At 39.5% G+C, this 24,906-nt stretch overlaps 1 protein-coding gene across 3 annotated transcripts in view; it reads left to right on the top strand.

Annotated features, from left to right (window-relative positions):
- LOC143391573 (uncharacterized) overlaps positions 1 to 24,906 on the top strand; it is a 171,561-nt gene that overhangs the window by 65,251 nt on the left and 81,404 nt on the right. For 2 of the 3 annotated variants that reach the window (XM_076844309.2, XM_076844308.2), the window contains one exon: positions 16,674 to 16,915. In XM_076844309.2, coding sequence (XP_076700424.1) covers positions 16,698 to 16,915 — 218 coding nt within the window. In that variant the 5' untranslated portion in view covers positions 16,674 to 16,697. Of the gene's footprint in view, positions 1 to 13,345; positions 13,420 to 16,673; positions 16,916 to 24,906 lie in introns of those variants that run through there. The other variant, XM_076844310.2, reaches the window with a different exon arrangement.

Genomic DNA, 24,906 nt, shown 5'->3' with positions numbered 1-24,906 from the left:
GTGCTCTACCGCTGAGCCATGAGCCTTTGCTCCTAAAAATCCATTTTTAAAAGGCACTAAACCACTTGTCAGGGCAAAGCCTCATGACCTAATCACCTCTTCAGGGTCCTACTTCTTGAATGTAAATTGTGCAGGCATCATTGGAAACAAAAAACCAGAAGTAGAACGATCCCAAGATGCAGCAGTCCTACACTGGGTATAGAGCCAAAGGAATTTGCATCAGTATCCTGAAGAGACATCTCCATCGCATGTTTATTGTAGCACTATTCACAATAGCAAAGATATGGAATAAACTTAAGTATCCATCAGCGAATGAATAGATTATTCCCAATAGAAAGAGGTGATAAAGTCCTGAAGTGATACCTGCGCCAGTTACCCTGATCTGATCCTTACAAATTGTATATGTGTGTCAAAATGCCACACGGTACCCCATAAATACATACAAATACTGTGTGCCAATTAAAAATTAAAATATATTTTAAGAACCACTGCATTCCCCAGTTCTTATTACTATTTCATGGGAAATTAAATTTCAATGAGTTGTGGAGTAGACAAACATTCAAACTGCAGCAGAGGAGATTTTTCACAGTGGTCTCAGTGTGAAAGTGTCTGCAAAAATACAATAAACAATTTTGTGGGTGACTCTTATTCAATCTCTACACTGAATGGCTGCCTTTTCCTGCATCTTCATGTATTCTGTCGTCAACCTCAGGAGGAGAAGAGGAAGATCCCTACAAGGCTGGATCAGAATCCAGCAGCCCAGCTATCACTGTGACCTGGGAAACCCTTGTTTTGTTCTTCCAGGGAACATGTGAGGGTTGGCTTAGGGGTAGCACTGGCTGCCCACCTCTTATCACTAACACTCCTTGACCATGTTCAGGGTGTCAGTCAAGTGGTGGGTCTGTAGTTTTACAGATAAAAGTTTCCTTTGCTGGAGGCAAATTACTTATTTTTGCATCAGGAGACGGGGGTTGGCATATGGATGGCCCTTTCCCCCCTGAGCCAGGCTTCTTAACTCCAGAAATCTCTCAAGTATCAGAACCTTCTGTTTATAAATAAGGAAACTTTGAGAGATAAGGAGGAGCCTGATGAAAAACTTCTTCCTGTGGATAGCTTGTAACACAAGGTAGAAATCTTTTCTTTCTTTCTTTCTTTCTTTCTTTCTTTCTTTTTTTTTTTTTTTTTTTTGTAGTCAATAAGTCCCTGTCAATCAGGGCTGGTGATTCAGGGAACAAGAAAGTCTTGACTTGAATAATGGGTGTGACCCTTTTTGTCTCTGACATCTACATCCCTCCCAGTTCTTGACAGAGGTCACTGAGTGGCAAAGAGCAGTTTGGGTTCAGTTCTCCAGAACTTCATGACTCCAATTTATTTTATTTTATTTGACAAAGAAAAATTGTCTATATTTATTGTGTGCACGCTGTTGTCTTGAAATCAGAACTTCATTATTTCTCATCCTCATCACTATTCACTCATTCATCCACTCAGCAGATGTTTATTTGGTGAGTGCTTGATAGGATCAGGGCCTGTAATAAAAACCTAACAATGGATTTCTGCCCTCAAAGAGCCCCTGTCTGGAGAAGGAGATGAATGTGAATCAAACAGTCACACTGACAAATATATAATTGCAAAAAAGTGGTGAGTGATTTGAGAGAGGATGGATAGAGAGACCTCAACAAGTCTAATGGTTTCTTGACCATTCAAGTAGCCCATCCCTGCATTTGGTAACTATTTGTATAAATAGCTTTAGAGGAGATGCAATTTTCATTGAATGCTCATCTGTGGTGCTCCAATATTTTATCAAGTGCATGTGGCATATTTATCATAAAGGGATTTTTAAATAAAAATAAAAGAAGATAATGGGTTGCACTATTATACTCCTGTCAGAGAGTTCATTAATTTGTTGACTCTTTTGAGATGTCTATTTTTGTCTTTAGCTCATTATAAAGTTTAAGGGACAAGCTAGTTCGTGTAGTCTTACCATTAAAAATATAGATGTAAATGTGAAAAAAAAACATACTAATGTTTATGGAATGCTGCATGAACAGCCAGCCTGTTTTCTAGCAGTATTTATAGACTAGGTAACACATTAATTATTGCCATCTTGTTTCTGTGTGTAATCTCAGCCACTTGGAAAACAGCAGGAAGAACTTGTGTTCCCACTGATGTGTGGCCTTTTGTCTTTTGATGTTAAGTTCTAAATCTCAAAAGAGGATTGTGTTTGGCTGCATGTAACAGACAGTGGGCTTCAGTGGTTTGCCTGCATCCGAGTCTATTTTTACTCACAGCCCAGGGATGATTCCAGACCCCTTATCTTTCCTCTCTGCTGTCTTTGTCTTTGTGCTTGTTGCCTCATGGCCACAATGTGGCTGCTCTTGGTCTCACATCAGAATTCCAGACAGAAGGGAAGAGGGAGGAGTCATGTCTCCTACGTCAGAACTGCAAAGGAGGGAGGAAGAGGGAGGCGTGAGTTCATGAATCAGAAACTTCTCCCTGCTTCTCATTGCCAAATGTGGGGTGACATGGCTGCCTGTGCCCGAAAGGGAATCTGGAGAATCAAGTCATGCCTTCCGAAAATCAGGATTCTTTCAGCAAGGAAGACTGTGAGAATGGATGTTGAGTAGGCAACATGTGTCATGAGAGACTTCTAAGTGCTTCTTATCAAGTTCACCAAAATTCTGTGATTGAATAAGACACAGCAAAGGTGTTAGGAAATGCTCATCATTCCTGGTGTGGCTTCTTTTGTCCAATTTTTTGACCAACCTGATCACTTCCTCCTTTTTACACAGTACGGTGGCAAAGAAAGTGTAATAGGAAGTACAGAAAAATAAGCTCTGCCATTCTCCTGCATGTGGCTATTTATGCCTCTACTTGTGTTTTTGAATGATCTTCAGTCCTTACCTTTTGGAAGGCATCATTTTAAAGCCATTTGTACTTAATATACAATGTATAAAGCTACTTATCCAGGGCCTGCCCAAGGGGGATGCCACTTCCTGGCATGCAATCCCCTTCCCTTAGGACATTCCGGTTTTCTCTATACGTGTGTCGCATCAGGCTGTATATTCTATTCTATTAATACTTAACTTCGCTCTTTTTCTTAATGCCAATAAAATAAACTTGAATAGAAGTTCTAGGATTTCCTTCCTTCCTTCCATGCTTCTCATGGATTGAATCATTCTGGATCGCCCTTTGATACACATCCCACCCTTTGGAGATCACTGGTTTAGAGGGCAGGAAGATTATTTGCACATGGAAGAGGGGATCAACTATTAAGGGCTGATGAGGACCCCAGTCTCTCCTTTCAAGATGGCACCTTGAACTCCCTTTTCCTCACATGGTGGAAGAGAGAGAAAGGTAAAAAGGATCTGAGCTAGTTTCTTCTAGCCCTTTTAAAAGGCACCAATGACTTAATCATTCCCAAAAGGTCCTAACTCTTAATAACACAACAATGGGATTAAGTCTCCACGTGGATTTTGGATGGGACACTATCATTCAAACCATAGCACCCTACCCACTGCTTAACCTCTCTGGTTCTCACTTTGTAATGTAAGGATGTCCGTGCTCATTGTCGAGGGTTGTTTGAGGATTAAATGAAATAGTCTATGAAAGAGTGTCATGCAGTTCTTGGAACTTAGTGAGCATTCAATAATGAGTGACAATTAGGTTTTTTTTTTTTATATTAATGGGCAGGAATAAGGTGTTTGGGTTAGCTTCAGTGAGCATGCCTAAGATTGGGGAACACTGATGGTTTCCACTGTGATGGTCAAAACCAGAGTAAAACAAACATGGCCCCTTCCCATCAACTAATATGTCAGCAGGTGTTTCCTTTGTTCCAAGCAGTATTAGAACCCCAGCACAGTGAATCCCAACATCAAGTATATCCACAAGACACTAATTAAAAAAAAAAACTGTAAATGAATTACAGAAATATTAGTAGAGTAGAAGGAGGGGAATAGAGCGAGGGAAAGGGCAGGAAGTGCTAGGGACTGAATTAGAGCAAATTATATTTCCATGCTTTTGTGATTACATCAAAGTATATCCTAATGTGTTTCATATGTATATATATGGCATCAACAACAACAAACCGCATCAGTTCCAAGCGTATTTCAAGGAAAATGACATGTGTGTTAAAGTGGGTTAGACGTCACAATCTAGAGCTTACATGTCCTTTATTCTCATTAAGAATGAAAATGAATTGTTCTATAAATAGAACACTGGGATATATATATGCTGTCCTGTAAGTAGGACATTGGGCAACTATGTTATCTTGGATGCTGGGACAAAGTGGATTAAGGGCATCATGAGCCCAGCAGTAGAATTTCAGAAAAGATGCAGTTTTCTAGTGACCTGTGATGCCTACTGAGTGTACCATCATGCCCCGATTCCTTGTACATATGGATACTTTGAGGTGATATTTAATAAAGAGCACTGATTAGATCAAAATGATAAAAAACGTCAACATTGAGGATCTGATGCCTGAAACTGATCAATTAATATGGTACAGAGAAAAGTTCGCCTTTTAACTCCAGGAGATCCCTGGAATGTTGACAATGACACACAGCATGACACGGAAGACGAACAGAAAGGTCTTCGAGGCTCATGTCCTGTGGGTGGTTCTTTCTCGCAAGCCACGTTTTTGAATCCCGATAATGTGATGGCCTTGGACTAAGTGCTTTTCATGTCTCACCTTGTAGAATGTTCACGGAGACAAAGCCGGTGTTATTTCACCCCATGACTTACTGGAGAAGTGCGGAATCTTGTCCTCGTTCCTTTGAAGGGGAGGTGGCAGGGTGGGGACGTGAACCTCTGACTCCTCCACTCAAGTTCTTAACCAGTAAGCCTTGCATGGTTGCTTCAGGGTTCAGCTGTCCTGTGCTTACAGCTCTGTTAATAAAGAAGAAACATTTCTTAAACAGCACACCCTAGTGTAACCTGAATCCCTGCAAGACTTGAGATGCATAATTTTTTCTTAGTATCTGATGTCTATCGACTGTTAAATGCTAGCAAAGTCATTTATGAAGGAGACTCAGTCAATCCAGGCTGCATCGACCCAGGAGTAGACTATTCTCTTGTTATTTCGTTCTTCATTCAACAGAACCTTAAAAAAAATCCTACAGGTGCTCATTTAAATACTGACTTCTTAGAGTAGGAAAAAGTGATACATTTAATTCATTTTGCTTATTCCTCTTTCTGTTGGGTAGAATAAGCATAATTTATGAGTCATAGATCTAAGATAATTTTCAGAATTTCTAGTTTCAAGTGAATGTATTTTATAATAAAAATGAATTTTAAAAAAAAATTCACAAAATGATCCTTTGAGTCATAACCACATTTAAGATACCCCCAAAGTCTGATTATGTGAATTAAGATTTTTCTTGGAGTTGAAATCAAATAGTTTTGGGAAATGGCATTAATTCTTTCAGACTCATTGAGGATAGTGTTATAGCCGAAACCCCAAATCATCTATATTCCTAAAAATCATGAGCAGGAACCTGGGTTATATGTGAGATCGAGTCTTGTGTGGACCAGTTAGCTTCACCCATCCAACTGGCTCCAACCCTGACCAGATATTATCTACATGTATGTTTGCCCTCACAAGGGACTGGATGAAATACGATGAATTTTTTATACAAATTCATCACTGCTGCCAAAAAATAGAGCACCCCTCCCTGCCAAGAAGTAAGCAGTTACCTCTGTTGGCAAATTCAGCAACTGCTCTTAGGGAGCAATTGACCAGAAAATTCGAAAACTTCTATCATGTGTTAGACTTCGGCCTTTGTTTACTTAAACATTATTTCACCTAAGTATAAAACACACTGCTAGGGCCCTTTTAATTTTTTTTTTTTAAGATTTTTAATTCAACTATAAAGGCAATTCAAGTGAGAAACTTCAGTACGCTGATTTTGTTCTTTGAGTCATTGCACTGTAATTAGCTGAGTTGGGTTTTAAATGCAGCACAAGAACATCTTCTTGTCTGTTTATGTCAGAAAAAAATGGCTAATGAGCACTTATCAAAAAGATGAACATTTTTTCATTAGATTAAGTAAAATCAAAACAGATTTTATAATGTACTATTATGTTTCAGCGTGGAATAAATTGAGTAAAAGAGCTAATATCTTCACAGTTCCCTGAGAATGTCTATGCATGGCAGGATCCACCTCCCTGCCCCTCCCCCACACACCTAGACTTCAGGAAAGGGCCCATTTACAGCAACTCTCTTTGGGACATTCAGGCACATTCCCCAAAGGGTTCGGAATGGTCTTAATATTATTTGTAAAATCTGAACGGCAATGAAGCCTATGTCACCGCTGGTTGTCTTTGCATCATGTCACGTTCTTTAAAATTGTTCTTAAGAATGACTCTTCTCCACTGTCTCACTGCAGTCAAGATGCCACGGGGAACTCAGTATCCTGCAGAGCTATTTTTTGTTCTGAGATTTTTGTAGTGCTCTTGTGGACCAGGGTCAGCTTGTGTGTTTTCAAAAGTCACAGATGGTAAAGGCCAATAGGAAGGTTTATGGTAAAAATGTAAAAGTGTAAGACCCTTCTCATGATAAATGTCACTTGGATGGCTGGTTATTGGAAGGTCACCAAGGACTCTTAAGTCATCGCTTTTTCTTCTGTTAGGTGAGAGTTAAAGTCCACGTGCATGCCAGTGCCTTCTTGGACCTGTCCACATGTATGCATGTCCACAAGGCAGCTAACCTAATAAGCCATTATGTGAATACAAAGGATGCCCTGATTTGGATTTGGAGGGCCCTCCTGCATCCTCAGTGTGGTTTGGTCCTCAGTGTGGTGCTAGTGGGAGGGTGTAGACCCTTTCAGAGGTAGGGTCTAGTGAGTGGTCTCCAATCATGGGGTTATCCCCTTGAAAAGAGGATAGTTGGATATTTTTCTGGATCAATGGATCATGGTCTGAAACTTCTACAACTGAGCCAAATAAACCTTTTTTTTAAGTTGACTGTCTTAGGTATTTGTTACAGTAACAGAAAGCTGACCCACACAGAAGAATCTTGCTTTCCTCTAGTCTTCTGAGTTTACATCAGGATGAATGGACAAGAGATATATTCTTTGTCTATTCAAAAAAAATGAAAACCTGCTCTAAACACTAACTTAGTGTAGTTGTATAACTTCTGTCCACATAGCACATTTTATGGGAGGAAATTTATTGAAGTATAACACATTCATAAATGTAAGAAGCTTGATGAAGTCATCACCCCTGGCCAAAGGCTTAGAACATTAATAACACTATAGAAGTCTTCTTTATGTCCTTAGTCATTATCCACCACTCAAAAGTAAATACCATTCTGATTTCCATCACTGTAAATTACTTCTGAGGTTTATGTCTTTATATAAATGAAATTTTGCAGTGTTTGTCTTCTTTCCCTCAAAATTACATCTGTGAGATCTATTAGTGTGATTCTGTGTAGCAGAAAGTCATTATTTTTCATTGCTGTATTGTATTCTGTTGTATGACTCTGCTATCATTTGTTTATTGGTTTGAGTATTGATGAAAGTGTCGTTTCTTGTTTGATGCAAATAGTAATAATGCTACTATGTGTCTTGTGTGTGTGTTTTGGTATACATATATGTGCATTTCTATTGGTTTTATACCCAGGAGTAGAATTGCTGGATCATAGGATATATGCATTTGTAATTTTAGTAGACACTAAAAGGGGAGGGCAAGGGGAACAAGGGAGGCCAGAGGTAAGAGGCCGGAGAGAGAGCACATCCTGAACCCCTGTTTTTATTTAGGGGGCAGATATTCACTAAAAAGTTCTACCCAAATAAGGCAAGGGGGTTGTGTTACAGCAAATACATGGGTGGGGGGAGACTAGTCTCAATGGGTGACGCCCACTCCCAGAGCCGCTCCCTTGGGGAGCAAAGGTGAGGCCCACCTGCCTTGCCCTTTGTGCCATGCTAGTTCCACACCCCCATTACTCAAGGCTAAGGGGCCAGTGCTCAGCTCCTGTTCAGGGCAGCCCCCGACAGCAATTTATATAGCCACCACCAAAATAATAAAGTTCTAGTTATTCCACATCCTCACATACGCAAGAAAATTGTAGGCATTCTGAAGAGTTTAAAAGGAAAACCCTTGTGTTTTTAATTTTAATTTCCTTGGTGATTAATGATGTTTAGTTACTCTTACTGTGTTTATTGGCCATGGGTATCCCCTTTTATTAAGTCCATCAAGTCTTTTGTTTATTTATTTTTAAGGTGGGCTGTCTTTTTTTTCTCATTGATTTGTAGAAAATCTCAACATATTTTACATATGTATTATATGCTTATGTCTTTTGGTAAACATAAGTGCTTAAATTTAAAGAAATTAGATTTATTCATCTTTTATGGTAAAGAATATTTGAGTAATTTTTTAAATTGACAAACATTGTTTATATTTATCATCGTAGGACATGAGGTTTTGGAATTTAGGTGCATTGTGGGATGGCTAATTAACATATGCATCTGTTCACATACTTATTATTTTTTTGTGTGGGATGAGAACGCTTAAAATCTACACTTAGCTATTTTCAAGAACACAGTACATTTTTGTTAATTATAATCTCCATGTTGTAAGATAGAGCTGTTGAATTTATTCCTTCTAACTGAGACTTTGTATTTTTTGATGAATCCCCCCCCACTTACTCTCCTGCATTAAGACATTATTTTGTTCACCCAAATGTTACAAATATATCCTGTATTACTTTCTAGAAGCTTAATTGTTTTTTCTTTTATATTTAGTCCTGTTATTCATGTGGAATTTCTTGGCATACTTTGAGATAGGATGAGATTTAATTCAAAATATCAACTATATTAAAAATATCTTTTCCTTCATTGGTACTTGTTTTATAAATTATGTGGTCTTATGAGTGAGTGCATCTGTATTTTAGACTCTCTGTTCTGTTCCATTAATATATTTATCTATTATGTGCCACTATTTTATACCACTGTGGTATACAGTGATACCACTATTTTAACTATACTTTATAATAAATCTTGATTTAGTATAAAGTTCTTCAACTTCTTTTTTCATATCTGTTTTGGCTGTTCTAAGTCTTTTGTCTTTCCGTGTAAAATTTTAGGATCAGTTTATTAATTTTCATAGGCAGATTAGCTGGGATTTTAATTGGGATTACTTTGAACATGTAGAGCAATTGGGAGAATTGACTCTTTGACAATACTTGGTCTTCTAATCCATGGACATGGTATATCCCTCCATTTATGTAGATTTTCCTAAATTTCTCTCAGTAGTGTTTTGCAGTTTTAAATGTACAGCTCTTACACATTTGTTATTAGGCATTTTCTTATGGGATGCTTTTGATGCTAGCTATTAGGTAGTTTACATCATATTAATTAAAATGGCATTGTTTTAAAAATTTCACTTTCTAATTATTTAGTGTAGTATTGGGAAGTACAGTTGATTTTTAACTATATATCCAATGACTTTGATAATTCTTGTTTGACTTTTTAATTCTTGTTCATTAATTTATTTTGAATATTATATGTTAAAATCATATCCCTTGTGAACCATGATAGTTTTTTCTTTCAAAAGACTTTAATTTTCTTTGCACTGCCAGTATAATGTCCACTAGAAGTAGTGTTTGCAGACATCCTTGTCTTCCAATCTCAGGGAGAAACATTTCAATATTTTACCATTATTATATTTTCTGTTGATCTGAAAAAAAGGCCGTTGTTTCATTAGTTTAAAGATATTCCCTTCTATTCCTAGTTTGTTGAGTGCTGAGAGCCGCAGCCGAGTCAGGATGGTGCCTAGCATTTTGCCAGAGGGAGTGTTTGAGGGGCGGCTCCAGCTATCTTGGGTGCCCGCTACTTTTGAGTTCTCACGGAGTTCCCGTTCCTGATGAGTTCCAGTTGAGCTCTCACGGGGACTCCTGGAGAGTTCGAGTTGGTTGGTGGAGTTCTGGTGAAGGGAGTTCCGGTTGGTGTGTAGAGTTCCTGGAAGGGCCGAGTGGGTGGCGTTGGCGTGAGTTCGGAAATAAAGTTTGTTCCTGCTTGAGTGGCTCGTGATTTGTGCCCAGCCAGACTGCTGCAGTTGAGATATTTAAAAATCATGAGTGAGCACTGAATTTCATCACTCCCCCCACCCCCGCTGCCCCGCTTACATCTATTTAGTTACTACTACATAGCTTTTCTCATTTACTTAGTCAATGGGGGTGAATTTTATTGATTTTCAAATATTAAACCAGTTTTATATTATTGTGATATATTAGCTTAGGATTTATTCTTTTTACGTATCACAAGATTTGATCTCATAATATCTGTATTTGGCTTTCCCAAATTTTTTCATTTATTTTTATGAGAGAGAGATTGACCTGTACTTCTTTCTTGTAACACTTTTCCATTATTGTTAAATTGTGTATCAAGGCCTCAAAATATGAGTTCAGAAGTGATTTTATTTTATCTGCTTTTGAATAATTTATACAACATTGATTTTAATTCCTGAAATGTTTTAAGAATTTACTGATGAGTTCCATTAGAGCTGGAAGTTTTCTTTGTGGGTAGGATTTTAATTACTGACACATATATTTAAAGGACAAATAAAGGTTTGGATTTTCTATTTCTTCTTGTGTCAGCCTTGATAAGTTAGTATTTCTAAGAATGAATTTGTCCATCTCATCTGAATTATTACATTTATTGTTCTCAAGTTATTTATACTATCTCTTTTTAATGCTTTGAAGATCTATAGTGGTATCCCCCCCCCCTTTTTTTTTCTGTATGTTGACAGTTTTTGCCTTCTGTTTTTTCTTTACAATCTTACCAGGATTTTAATCATTTTAACCTTCCCCACCCCAACAACCCACTTAAAAAAATACTTTATGTGTTCCTCTTTTACAGATATTGGCAAAATATGACTAATGGGTCAGATGTAAACCATCACCTGTGTTTATGAATACAGTTTTATTGGAACTTAGCCATTATCAATTTGCTTATATACTGTCTATCTCTGCTTTTGTGTTATAATGGCAGAGAACTCCATATAGATATTATAACCCACTATGTCTAATATGTTCACCATCTATCCCTTCACAGAAAGATTGACTACCTCTGCTCTATTATGATTTTTTCATTTCATTGACTTTTTCCCTTATCTTTACTATTGTTCTCTTATGCTTTTCTTTGATTTTAATTTGCTGTTTTCTTCAAAGCTTCTTGAGATTACTGATTTCCATCCTTGGGATTTTAATTAATTTATATTTTTATTTACACACAGAATGGCGGTGTCTCACAAGTTCATATTAATATTTTCTTTATCATTCTGTTGAGAATATTCTTATTTCCAATATGAGTTCTTATTTGATGCATAAGCTATTTACAACTTGATTGACTTTCAGGCATTTGGGGATTTTTAAAAAGTTCTTTGTTGTTATTTTTATTGACTTTAAAATGAATTCCAGTGTGGTCAGGGAACATGCTTGTTTGGTTTTATTCTTTGGAATTTGGTTGAGACTTGCTTTATGGTACAGAACATGTTTTATTTTGGTAACTGATCCATATAAAAATAAAATTGTTGTGTATTATGTTAAGTTAATCATGTTGTTCTAATTTCCTTTATTTTAACTAATTTATTTTCTGCTTGTTCTTTTATCAAAGAGAGGAGTATTAATGCTACACAGTGTGGTTGGGAGTTTGTCTAATGTGCTTTTGGCTTTCTTAATTTTTGTTTCTTGTATTTGAGGCTATGTTATGAGAGCTTCATTTTGAAATGACCTTTTATCTTTATCAAAAGCCCTTCTTTTAAATGTAACAATATTTCTTAAGATCTATTTTTTTCTGCCACTAGCATATCTATACCAGCCTTCTTTTCTTATTAACATATGCCTTCCACCCTCTTACTCCCAACTTTTCTGCATCTTTCCATTTAAGATGTATCTCTTATAAGTAACATGTACTTGGATTTTTTAAAAAATTCATCTTGACAGTCTTTGCCCTTTATCTGGAGAATTTAATCATTACTAATGTAATTATTACCATTTTCACTCAATTCCTTTGTCTTATTGTTGTTTTTTGTTGGACTCATTATTTTTTTCTTTTACCTCATGTATTGCTTTTTGGGGGTTGAGATTGTTAAACACTTTTTTCTATTTTGGGGACTATCCTGGAAGTTATGCCATGCATTCTTAATTAATTTATTGCAGTCATTGTTGAATTAGGATTGTTATCACTTGCCCCAAAATGCACGTACCTTATAGTGCTGGAACAAGTGTACTCTCCTATCTTTTCTGCTACTGATGTGGGAAGTTTTAATTCTATATCTCTAAAGCACAGAAGAAATTTTTGTTACCATTTTAAATAGTCAATATTAATTCAAATTTATTCACTTCTCTACCCTTTCCATTGCTTTTATTTTCTGCATTATTATTTTTTTCATTGAGGATGTTTTTTCTCCTGCCTAAGGAGCTCCTTTTAACATTTCTCTTATTATAGGTCGACTCAGGATGAATTTTCTGTTTTGCTTATCTCAAAATTACGGCTTTCCTTTCATTTTTGAGGAATAGTTTCGTTGGGTATAAAATTCTAGCTTTGCATTGATTTGAGTACTTGAAAAATGTCATTTTTTTATGTTGTCCTCTGTTGTTTCAATTGGATAATTCCACTAGCTCTTGTTGCTTTGAAAGTCTTTTTCTTTGCATTTGATGTTCAGCTGTTCCAGATGGAGCCAATGGGAGCCATGACATGGGCTCCTTGAACTTTTGGCGTACCTCACGATCTTTGAGCATTTCTGACAGGATGCTGCAGGATCGTCTTTTACTTTCTCTGCCTCAATATCTGAAACAGTCATTTCTTCAAAGAGCTGTGGTTCCCTTTTGTGGAGAATGGTATTTAGAAATTAAAATCTGGACATTAAGGGCTACTGGAGTGCTTTTTTGGGTCTAGGCTCAATAGAACTAGGGGATCTCATCTCCAAAATCTCTGTCTTGAATCTGTGAGTTCATATCAATACTCCCAAATTCTGTCTAACACCAGAGGATTCATTTTAGTCTTGCTTCTTTCTGTACAGTATTTGCAAGTTCTTTCTGCAGGTGAGAAGCCTAGTTCACACAAACCTCATTGTATTTACTCATTTGTCTGGGCTTCGAGTCACAAGAAGCAGACTAAGAATTGCTAACCCTATTACTATTGAAAACAAAACAGAACAGAACATAAAAAAAAAAAAACACAAAAAGCTTCTAACTATTGTTCAATTTGTTAACAGATCTTTGTGTCTTTAGACTGAAGGTGTATAGTCAAAAATAGTTATTTTTTCCCCGTCAATGTGATTCGTTTGAAATCCAGTAAAGTTCATTTGTTTCTGTTTATATTCCATTTTAGGTTTTCTCCATCCTTCATCATAAATTTGACATCATCATCATCTTCTTCCAAAACATTAACATGGTTCCAAAACTCAAAATGACATAAAAAGGTGTGTTCAGAACAGTGTTTCTCTCCTCTCCTCCTCTATCCTCCTTGTTAATACCTGTTCATTGGTTTCTGCTTCAACCTTCCTGAGTTATTATTTTGTAAATAGAAGTACAGAAAATATATTTATGTTATCTTAATTCCCCTTCTTTTTTTACACAAAGTAGCATACTATATAATTTTTTGCACTTTGGTTTTTCCTTTTCACATCTTCTTTAGTCTCTTTCCTGCGGTGTGATATTCATTGTGTGAGTGTTCTATAGCTTATTCAACCAAATCTCTTATAGATGTTTTCCCCCAATATTTTCCCATTACTAACAGTGGTGCATCTTGTCATAGGTATTTTTGTGTGGTTCATCTTCAAGGTGTATTCTTATTGTGAGTTGAGGGCTAAAACTCACAATGGCTTTAGTAGACATTGTCACATTACCCTCCTTAAAGATCGGGACCTTCCTACCTACAATGTATTGATAGGGCCTTCCTCAAGGCCCTTTCAAAGGCCCTATCAATAGAAGATGCTATCAAGCTGTGTGATGTGTACCAAATCTGATAATTTTGAGAAATGGTATCTCCATGTACTTAGAATTTATATTTCTCTTATTATGAAAGATGTTGTTCAGTTTTTCATGTTCAAAGAGCACGTTAAATATCTTTCTCTGTACATTGTCTACTTGTGGCTTTTGCTTACTTTTCTGTGAGGGTTTTGACATCCACCCCCCCGACACCCAATTTTAGAACTCTTCATGTGGTAGGAAGGATATTACTCTTAATCTCTGATGCATTTTAATCATAGTTATCTTAAAATCTGAGTCTGTGGGGCTGTTTTCATTGGATTTTTAAAAATTCCTTTGGATTTTTTTGTCCTATATACTTCTTTCCTGGTAGGCCTTGTAGGTTCTTGTTGAATGCCAGATCCTGTATATAAAAAGTTGCAGAGATTCTGGAGCTATCTATCATGTTCTGCTAGAGAGAATTTGGTTTTCTGCTGAATGACAGGTGACATGGTTCAGATAGCTTTAACCTTGATCAAAGCTGATATAAGAGCCAGGCACAGTGGTGCACTCCTGTAATCCCAGCAGCTCAGGAGGCTGAGGCAGGAGGTTCGTGAGTTTAAAGCCAGCCTCAGCAAAAGCAAGGTACTAAACAATTCAGTGAGACCCTGTTTCTAAATAAAATACAAAATAAGGTTGGGCATGTGGCTCACTGGTCAAGTGCCCCTGAGTTCAAACCTCCCCCTAAAAAAAAAGAGCTAACGTAGGTCAATTTGAGATTTGTACTTACTCTGAAGAAGTAGCCCTTTTCGGGTAGCAGGGGAAAAGGAACACAATAGTTCTTTACCCAAATATTTTTTTTATTTTTATTTTTTAAGTTAAATAGTTTTATTTTTTTAATTTGTTTTAATTAATTACACATGACAGTACAATGACCTTGACATATCATACATTTGAATCAGATGGGATATAATATCTCATTTTTCTGTGTATACAGGTTGCAGAATCACATTGGTCATGCATTCACATATATACACACAGTAATAATAGTGTCTGTTTCATTTACCCAATTTTTAATGGGATTATGTGTCCTTTTATTGTTGAGTTGTAAAAGTTCTTTATATATTCTGAATACTAGGTTTCTATCATGTATGTGATTTGTAAATATTTTTCCTATTCGGAGGGATGTCTTTTCACTTTATTGCTAGTTTTGCTGAGGATTTTGTCCTTCTCAGAAGCTCTGCAAGCTGATTTCTGTATCCTCAGCACTATGAGACTCCTATTTTCTCCATAGACTTTCAGTTTCGTGACAGTTGCTTGCTGCTTTCTCTGTCTTGTTCAGAGCTGCTGAGGAGCTTCCAGTGCTGAGAGGGAGCTGCATGCAGTATCAGGCTCGCTTCTCTAACTCGCTTTTCTCTAGGATGGTATTGGCCTTTCAAAATTGTTTCCTCTTCCAGTGCAGCAAGACCACACAAAATCTGGATTGCTGCTCTCTCTTCAGCCTTTATTCCCCGTGTGGCAACTGGCAAATACCCCAATGAGAAACAGCCGTGGCAAATGCCACGTGTGTCACCCTGCCCCCAGGAATGCAGCCTCTAAAGTCCTGCTGCCTTCATTATTTCTCAGTAACCTTCCGACAGCTCTTCTTTTACGTTTAATCTGGCTTTCATAGTTGTTCTCAAACAGAGGGGTTATTCTGATACTAGTTATTCCATCATTGCTAGTAGCAGCAGTCATCTTTCCACTTAGCACATTTCATTAAATTTGTATGGAAATGAGAGAACACAGTCAAATTGACAAAGCATTTTACAATTGACAAGGAAATTGGCTTCCTCATTCGCTGCTAGGGAGGGGATAAATTGGTACCACCTCTCTGGAAGGCATTAATTTATACCAAAAGCCTTAACACTTCATTTGCCCTTTGACCCAGCAATTTTGCATCTCGGAATTTATCCTAAGAAAATAATCATGAATACACGTGAAGATTTATTGGTAAAGATCTTTCCCATGACCAAAATGGGAATAAAAATCCTAAATATGAAACAATAGGGGATTTGAGAAATTCTAGTGCATCAATGCAATGAAAATAATGGAATTTAATGCTACAGAAGATGGAGAATATCTAAGTACACTGGTGATTTACTATTTAGAGCAGGAGATTATAAAACAACACATACAGTCTGATCCCATTAGGATCCTATTAAAAATGTACACTTACGTATATAAAACTAAAATAATATACATGGAATTGTTAATACCGAGTATTTTGGGGTTGTTGGATTTTCTTCCCTTTGTAGATGCATATTTAAATGTTTTTCTATGGAGCATGATTTGTTAAAAAATTAATATACTTTTGGAAAAAACTTAACTGTTGGCAGGCCCTATTGATAATGTCTTCTGGTAAACATCTTATCTTACACTGATGCTCTGAGCTATGTTTTTCTACTCTTAGGGACTTGTAGATTTCAGCTCACTGAAAATACTTCATGGAATAAAACACCTCCATATAAACATACTATAAATTCCTCCTGGTAAAATTCAGACAGAGGCTTCGCCTGCTTCTGGCAGTGTGTGCCAGAAATCTTTTTAGTAAGGAGTTCTTTAAAAAGGTTCATAGAGTTTGTGACAAGGACCTGGATTATAAGGCAGATTTATTTCCTAATGTTCTTTTGAAACCAGTGGCCAACATTCAATGTAGTTGCTTTTGCAAAACTAAAATCCAGTTCTCTGAAAAACCTTCTTATCCACTGTTGCTTTCTCACTGAAGGTCCTCTCCGAGGCAGCGGGCACTATGGCTTCTTGGGTTTCCAGGATGCTTCCTAGGAATGCCTGTTCCTTGACTACTTCATCCAAGATCCAGAGACATGAGGATTGTCATCGGCAGCACAAGGCCTACGGGTACTTCTTGCCCATCCAGACAAGATGGCAGGACAATGACCAGTATGGGCACGTGAACAATGTCGTGTACTACAGCTACTTCGACACCATTATCAACCATTACCTGATCAGGTAAGCATGGGTTTGGCAGCTCCAGAGCCTCACTTTGACCCTTTTATGCATCCTTGGCTGGGAGTTCAAGTAGAGCATCCTGGGACGATATCCCTCCATTTTTTCTCTGCATGCCCAACTTTTTTTGTAGAGAGGCCTGTAGCTCAGGTTATTCCAGGGGAGAACAGAAGGAGCTACATGTGAGTGAGGACTGTGTTGCCAGACTTCAGGAGTGAAGTCTCAGGTGTTCGTGTGTCTTGGTTCTTTGCACTAAATTGTCAGCAAATGCACAGGCTTTGAGTCTCAAATAACTGACACAATAAACCACATCATGTTCACATGCTGGGCAACTTGAGCAGATATTAACATCAACCCTCAAGGCCTTTTTGTGAGAAAAACAGCTGCTTCCTCCACTGAGGTCACATAACAGGGAGAGGGAGGGAAGATGTGAAGATGCATATTGTATCTTCTGAATGCTGATAACAATTGCCTTCTGATTGGTGTGTTTGCAAGATTGGTGAGTATGTATTGAGTTAATTTAATTCTCTATATGGAAGATTGTGTCCTGTAGAAAGACTTGTGTAAATAACCAACCTTGCATTAGCTGTGTGGTTTTGATCAAGTTGTTGAGCCCGTGTTGAGTCTTCCATAAAAATAACTCACATTTATCAAGAATTAAGTCCAGCTCTGTGAAGCGTTTTATACTAATCTCAAAGCAAGTCTGTGAGAGGGTAACAGAGACTGTCAGTGCTCTTGGTCTGGCTGGCAATCGCCAGTATCGACATTTTCTTGCCTAAGGACTTTCTCTGGCCACCCGAGTCCCTTTTGCAGCCAGACCAGAAATGCCGAGGAATGGGGGTGCCTTTCCAGAATCAGCCTTCAACTACTGGCTGGTGAGAGTCAGTGTGTAAATTCCCAGCTTCCTCCCCTCTGAGTGAGATCACCCTGTGGTGTGTACTTTACACAGGTTTCTGGGATTCCCTGGTGGGATTAAACTTATTACCTAGATTGGTAGCTTTTAAAAAGACATTTTTTGAGATAAAATTTAATTTGATATTTTAATCATTTTAAAGTATGCAATTCAATGGTTTTTAGTAAATTCTCAATGTTATGCAATCACCACCACCATCAAGTTCCAGAATATTTTCATCACCCCCAACAGATAGTCCCATATCTGTTAGCCCTCACTCTCAATTCCCCTCTCTTCCCACCCATGGACAACCACTAATCTACTTTCTATCTCTATGGATTCACCTAGTACAGACATTCCCTATAAGTGAAATCACACAGTCTGTAGTCTTTGGTGCCTGATTTATTTTACTTGGCATGATGTTTTCAAGGTTCATCTATGTTAGGGCATCTACTAGTACTCTGTGCCTTTATATGGCTAAATGCTATTCCATTGTGTGGATATGCCACCATTTGTTTATTAATCAGTTGATAAGACAGTTGAATTGTTAGCACTTTTGGCTGTTATAAATAATACCACTGTGAATATTTTGTATGCAAGTTTTGTGGTGGACATCTTTTGGAGTCTTTTCGTTTTGGTCCCTCCCTCACTTCCAAAGGAGGCTTAATCTATCAAAAATGCCTTAGAGTTCTCACTCAGATTGCAGATTTGCTTAAATTTCTTCTTCTTATTTTCCAGTGCTGGGGATAGAACCCAGGGCCTCACACTTGCTAGGCAAGCTCTCTGTCCCTGAGCTACATCCTCAGCCAACACTGCTTCTTTTTTTCAAAAGGGCATGTGTGGTACAACTTCCACTTGGAGAGTGCCTGTTTCTTGCGAGCGGCTTGGTCCTGAGTCTGCACACTTATTTCCCTTTCTGTGCATCTGTCAGTAATTCCTCTAGAAAGCAGATTACACTTGCTTACCTGTGAATCATAAACTGTCATTTGCAGCACTCATTTTGGCTTTGAGGAGAATGTGTGCTTTGTACTTTAAAATCCACAGCAAAAGGTAAAAACAGTATTTGAAGTTTAATTACCCATCATTTGTCAAGTGAGGAAATTTGATGGTGAATTTTCCAATGCGTCCAGGGCTATGCCATCTTTCTTAGGAACAGTCAGCCTTGGACCTTCTTTGAGTGAACTCTTGAAGTCACCTCAATACAACTGGTGTTTGTTTTTTTGTGGCTTTGGAACGTCTCTCATTTAAGAAGGGATGTCTGCAAAGACCATGTTGAGAATGGTTGAGTCCTTTATCCAGTGGAGATGATTTCTGTGGGATCCCAATTTGCTATAAACTGCTTTTTACCAAGGTCTACTTCTGCCAGTTTTGGAGGTAGAGATGGAGGTTTTGGCAGCTTGTAAGGGAGAATTCCTGCCTGAATACTGTCTTTTCTCAGGTAGAAGTCTAGATGTTAGGACATACTGACCCTCAAATGGTGAAAATACCCTGAATATTGTGCCCAGGGACTCATTGTTCATGATTTTGTAAAGAAGATGGATTACCTTTAAATGTTTTCTGAGAGATCTGAGAATTGTTGAGTAGGCCACTCATGGACTGTCAGAAGCAAAGCCATGGAGGAGAGAGAGTGCCGGGACGATCAGGCCAGGAGGCTGAACTTGCCTTCTTGGTCCAGGAGGACAGCAGCTGCTGAGGCCGCAGTGCTGCATCCCAGCCTGAGCTGCACGTCGCTCTCCTTTTCTCCTGGTTTTCCAGGGTGGTCGGGGCTGTGCCTGAGCCAAACACCCATGGGCTCCCCAGAAACCTCCTTGCCTAGAACCTTCCTTCCTTGAGGGGTTTTCTCCAGGAGAGTGGGCCAGGGAGTGGTGGAGGGCCGGCTGGGGAGGGGGAGCAAGACAGCGGAACAGGCCACAGGCTGCCCAGAGTTCCCATCACTTTGACACACGGAAGGGGTTAAGTCATTCTTGAATAGTTTATCGCTCATCAATTGTAATTAAATATGTTTATATTAAATTATGTTCTGTAATTAATGTAAAATCCTTTAGCCTATGCTGTTATTAGAACCAGATGCTGAAGTACCAACAATATTTCAACATGACTGTGCTGCCTCGCCAGCTGTCTAACTGTAATTACTTTAATCTCAGCTTGTTATCTAATTATCACCTTTGTAAAGGGAAAAGTACTCTCTAATGCTTACTGATTGTTTCAGATGATGATGAAGAGCGGGGAACAGCTGTCAGAGATCGTGGGCCCTGCTTATCACAATGAAGGAAGTTATCCTGAAGTGTATTCAGGGCCAAACTGCTGAGGAGAGACGTGCCAGGCGGGAACTGGGGACTGGCCAGTAAGGGGAGACAGGTGGCAAGCTGGTTAAGGGTGCGGCCCCGTAGATAAGCTGGCAGGTGACACCTGCCTCCTCCAGCAAAGCCTGGGGACAGGGTTCTTAATCTGTTTGAGACTCAGTTGCCTGTCTGTAACATGGAGGCTGTAACTGTACTGGAAACCACCACTGGGGATTGTTATGAGGATTAAATGAGATAAGGCATTTGGGGCCTTGAGCACAGGGCTTGACAAATTGCACATACTTAGTAAATGTACCTGTTCTTCCTTTAAAAAAAAAAATCTCAGTGTTGGTTTTCTCCGTTTCTACCTTTGCCTTGATAGCCAAATCTAAAAGAAAGAAAATGGGTATCTGGATGCCAACAATTTGACATTATCAGTTTGTTTTTCAAATTATGTTTAAGTGCTGACCTTTTAGGACTGAAATTTATCTTTGCACAGATTGTTCAAAACAGTTCATCAGGACTCGGGGCATAGCTCAGTGGTAGAGCTCTTGCCTAGCATGTATGAGGCTTTGGGTTCCAAGCGCAGAACAACAACAACAAAAAAGGTTCCCCAAACTTTATAAAATAGAGTATAAATGAGTACTGTCAGGCAAACCTTGAGGGTGCAGAGGAGAAGCAGCTCTGTCTTGGAATATCTAATGTCTGTATTAGCACTTCAGCCATTGATATGGTAACTAGTTCATTCCTAAATAATCTTTAAAGCAGATTTCCTCAGGATGTTTATTAAGCTAATATCCTCTCTCATTTTACCTCTCAAGACCTGCACCCCCATCAGAGGGGAGTTGGTCAGCTCTCTTTGTTATGCAAATAGTGAAAGATTCTCCAAGTGGGAGAAGGCCCAGCTGAGGGGAGAGGACCAAGCCAAGGTGAAAGTCAGACATGTAGGAGAGGGTTAAGTGACTGGGCTTGTAAGGGTAGTCCTAGCAAGATCTGAGACAGTAGAAAAGAACTTCTTTAGGAACCAAGTGGTCAGAACTCAGTCCCTTTGAGGGCAGGAAGTAAGAGACTCTTTTTAAAGGTAGACATCTTATCTCAGGTAATAGAAAGAAAGAAAGGAATAGGAAGCAAGGAGACAAGAAAGGAGGCCTGAAAGCACAGCTCAAGGAGCCCCAAAGGCCTTTGCACAGAGATAAGAGGAAAGATAATGCAGGAGAGTAGAGGGAAGAGGTTGGTGAGGGCCAGAGAGGCCTTGGTTCCAATCCAGACTTTCCTCCTTTGAATCACTGTGTGACCTCGGCCTTAGTATTGACAATTAATATTTTAAAATATTGTATAGCCCCCTAGGTTAGGCATAATAATTATGGGTAATGTTTGCAAAGCACATAAAATGATCAGTAAACCACAGAAGTTATTATCAGGTAGGATTGAAGCCGGGGAAGTGTGCCCAAGAGAGCACAACCAGGATGCTGAGGAGGAATCCGTGAAAGTCCTGGGAGTATCTCTTCTGACCATTATGGATGTAGACATGTGGGGGTGTCAACTGGGGTCCAGTCAGGAAGATGGAAACCACTTCAGGTCTTTCAAACAGAGAGAATTTAACACAGGGCTTTGGTGCTGCAGAGGTTGAAAGAACTCACAGAGCCAAAAGGGGACAATAATTTCATGCAAAGGTTAGTACTTCAGCAAATGTTCTTATATTTAAGGCTGGGAAATTACAGAGGAAGTAAGGGTTCCAGAGCCCAGGACCGCAGAGAATGGGGGCCTGGCTGGGTGCTGGAACCCTGGAGGCAGACTGTGTCAAGACAGTGCTGGGAATGACCGGTTGATGCTCAGTGCTGGGGCTGGATGCAGAAATAATGGGAGCCAAAGCTGAGTGGTGCCAGAACTGGAAGAGAAAGGGTTCTTTCTTTCCCTGCTCCTGCCTTCAGAACTTCCCCTAATGCCTCCCAAGGCTAGAACCAAATCAGAAGCCTGCGCAAAGGAGTTTGTATGCCCTAGAGTCAAAACAGAGCATGGAAGGGTGGGACTGGGGCCGAGAGCCTGTGTCTTGCAGCCTATGGCTGTCTTTGCAGTGCCTCCTCCCACCCTCCAATCTGGTATTTTGGAAGGAGGTGAGTAAGCAGCCTGTTACTAATTTAATTAAGATCTGCTTGTTTTATATTTTTTTTTCAAGTGAAAAGCAAGGATTACGTTTATATTTCATTTTCACTTGGTGGCAAAGAGCAAATAAATATAAGCAAGTCTGTTTTATTTTACCTGTAAGAAGCAGCACTGCTTAACAAGGAGTGTGGTCTGGAATCAGACGCGTCTTCTCTTCCCCGCTCCATCCCTTTCTTCCTCTGTACAACTGTGTGACTCAAGGCACTTAATATTTCTCTGCCTCAGATTCGTCCTTGTTTAAAAGAGCGAATAAAAAAAAAAAAAGAGTGAGTAGGAGTCTTCGCTTGTAAGGTCTAACTGGGGTGATATCTGTAAACCCCTCTCTAGTGCCTGGCACAGAGGAGGCAAGCAAAGAATGCTATCATATACTGGCTGTAGCTTGGAATGTGATTTGTCCCCCGGAAGTTCGTGTGTTGGTCCTTGGTGTGGTGATGTAGAAGTGAGAGGACCTTTAAATGGTGGTGTCCAATGGGAGGGCTTTAAGTCATTGAGGGTGGGGCCCTAAAAACAGATTAAAGTAGTTCTCATGAGACCCTGAGTTACAATGAATTATTATAAAGAGGAGCCTAAATTGTTCTCTATCTTGAGTCTCAGGATGTGATTTCTTCCTCTTGCACGTACTCCAGCTATTACAGTGCCATCTACCATGAGGTCCTCACCAGAACCAAGATGATACCTCCAGAACTGTGAACTAAATGGAACTGTTTTCCTTATAAAGTATACAGTCTTCGCTATGTCAATATAGGAATGAAAAATGGACTATTACTTAATCATTATATTCCTGTGTCAGCTCCTGGATTGTATTCCCCACTTCCTACCATGATTAGCAAGTCTTGAGAGAACAAGAGGTGAGGGCAATGCCTGATGCTGAATTCTACAGCTTTAGCATCATGCTCTGAAGCCATAGGCAGTATCACACGCAGAAACAAGAAAACTGCATTGGAGAAGCCAGCATACCTTCGACAGACACCCAGTTTGCTCCACTTGAAGCCAAATCGTACAGAGAACAGGGGCTTGCCTGCTTATTCAGGCATGGTAGCCTGGCCTTGTATAGGTGTTTAGTTCCATTTTATTGGTTCCATCTTCATATGAGCAATGGAAAAATGGCTTCGTCTAACATCAGTCCATCAGAAAGCTCTCCAGATATCTCTTCACCGTACCACCCCTGATCTGGTGTTTTGGAAGAGGGTAAGTAACCAGTTCTTGGTTTAATTATTGTTGACCCACGTGCAGTGCAGTAATAACCAATGTTTGTGGCAGTGAGCCTGGAGCCCCATGAGATCCTAAGATGTGTTTCAGCTCAAGGCATTTGAGGGCCTTACAGTTCTTTGAAAACTAGACAGATGTGTTTAGAAGTCTAGGGATGCTCAGGTGAGCCAACCATTGTTGAGCGGTTCTTCGGGTGAGACACGCCTCCCTGTGTGCCTGGTGGGGGAAGCTATTCAAGGGACTTCTTCCCTGGAAGCCCTCCCTGACCTTCTCACGGGCAGGGCTGCTTCCTTTCCTCCCCATCACATGGTCCAGTGAGCCTAGGATTGCACTTCCCCCGTTGGAGTGTGGGGCTAATTTGTATGCCCAGGCCCCCATTAGACTATGGGGGCTTCCAGGGCAGGACAATGGCTTATTCCTTTATATATCCTGAGGATATTACCTTGCCTAGCACATATCTGATGAATGTTCCTTGAAAGAGCTAAACAAAGTAACTCCTTCTTGGACCATGCTGGATCCCCTGGGGTTTTTCTTGTCAATGGCCTGAAGAAGCACTGTCTCCTGGGACTGTGTGACAGGTCTCTCTCTCCCGTGACTGGTCTTGCTACGTGTTAGTGGATACTCACACCAGGAATCTGCAAAGCAAGCTTTCAGAGAAGACATCCACCCAGCATCCCCTGGGCCCATCCCTAATGGTGCAGGCTTAGTTCAGCCGTGGCTGGTTTAGAAGGGAAAGGAGAAGACAGGAGCTGGTCTGTCCTGAGACACGTCACCTGAGGAGAGCAAAGGGATAGGGCTTTCATATCAGGAATGCCTAGGTGCAAAGAAGGCCCAGGTCCCTGCTCACACTGCTCATCAGAAGAACTTGTTGTGAACTCCCTTCATTGGGAGGTGCACGCCATGCTCTGGGGTTCTCTTTGTTAAGTCCTCTTTGGCTTCTGAAGGATATATGCTAAAATGAGAGAAATACCCCAGCCACAGAGACCTGAGAGAAATTTCGGTTGTAGCCTCATGTCCCGTCTATCCATCCTTCACAGTCCCTTCCTCCCTGCAATACCCTTGGGTCCTTGCAAGCCCCTCAGCTCTGCTTGTCTCCTCTGTATCTTTGGCTCAACCGTTGCTTCCTCCTGGAGTATTCTGGAAGTTCTTCACTAGTCTGATTTTTCCTGATCTTCCAAATACCACCCTGCAATAGGGACAAGTATCCATTTCCTCATTTTCACAGGACCCTGGATTTTCTAAATCAGGCCTCTGCAGACTTCTTTTTTCAGTCAACAGATTGTAATTATTTTAGGCTCAGTGTTTATAGGTCTGTCTCTGTTGTATCTAGTCAGCTGTTGTCATAGGAGGTAGCTCAGATAACAAATACATGAAGAAATATGGCCATGTTCTAATCCCCTCCTTTTTTCCTTTGGTACTGGGGATTGAACTCAGGGGCACTCAACCAC

This window comes from Callospermophilus lateralis, chromosome 2 (genome assembly GCF_048772815.1).
Source record: "Callospermophilus lateralis isolate mCalLat2 chromosome 2, mCalLat2.hap1, whole genome shotgun sequence".
In the NCBI taxonomy this organism is placed as follows: domain Eukaryota; kingdom Metazoa; phylum Chordata; class Mammalia; order Rodentia; family Sciuridae; genus Callospermophilus; species Callospermophilus lateralis.
Note: the sequence above shows the minus strand (reverse complement) of the source record. Positions and strands in the feature narration are given on the sequence as shown.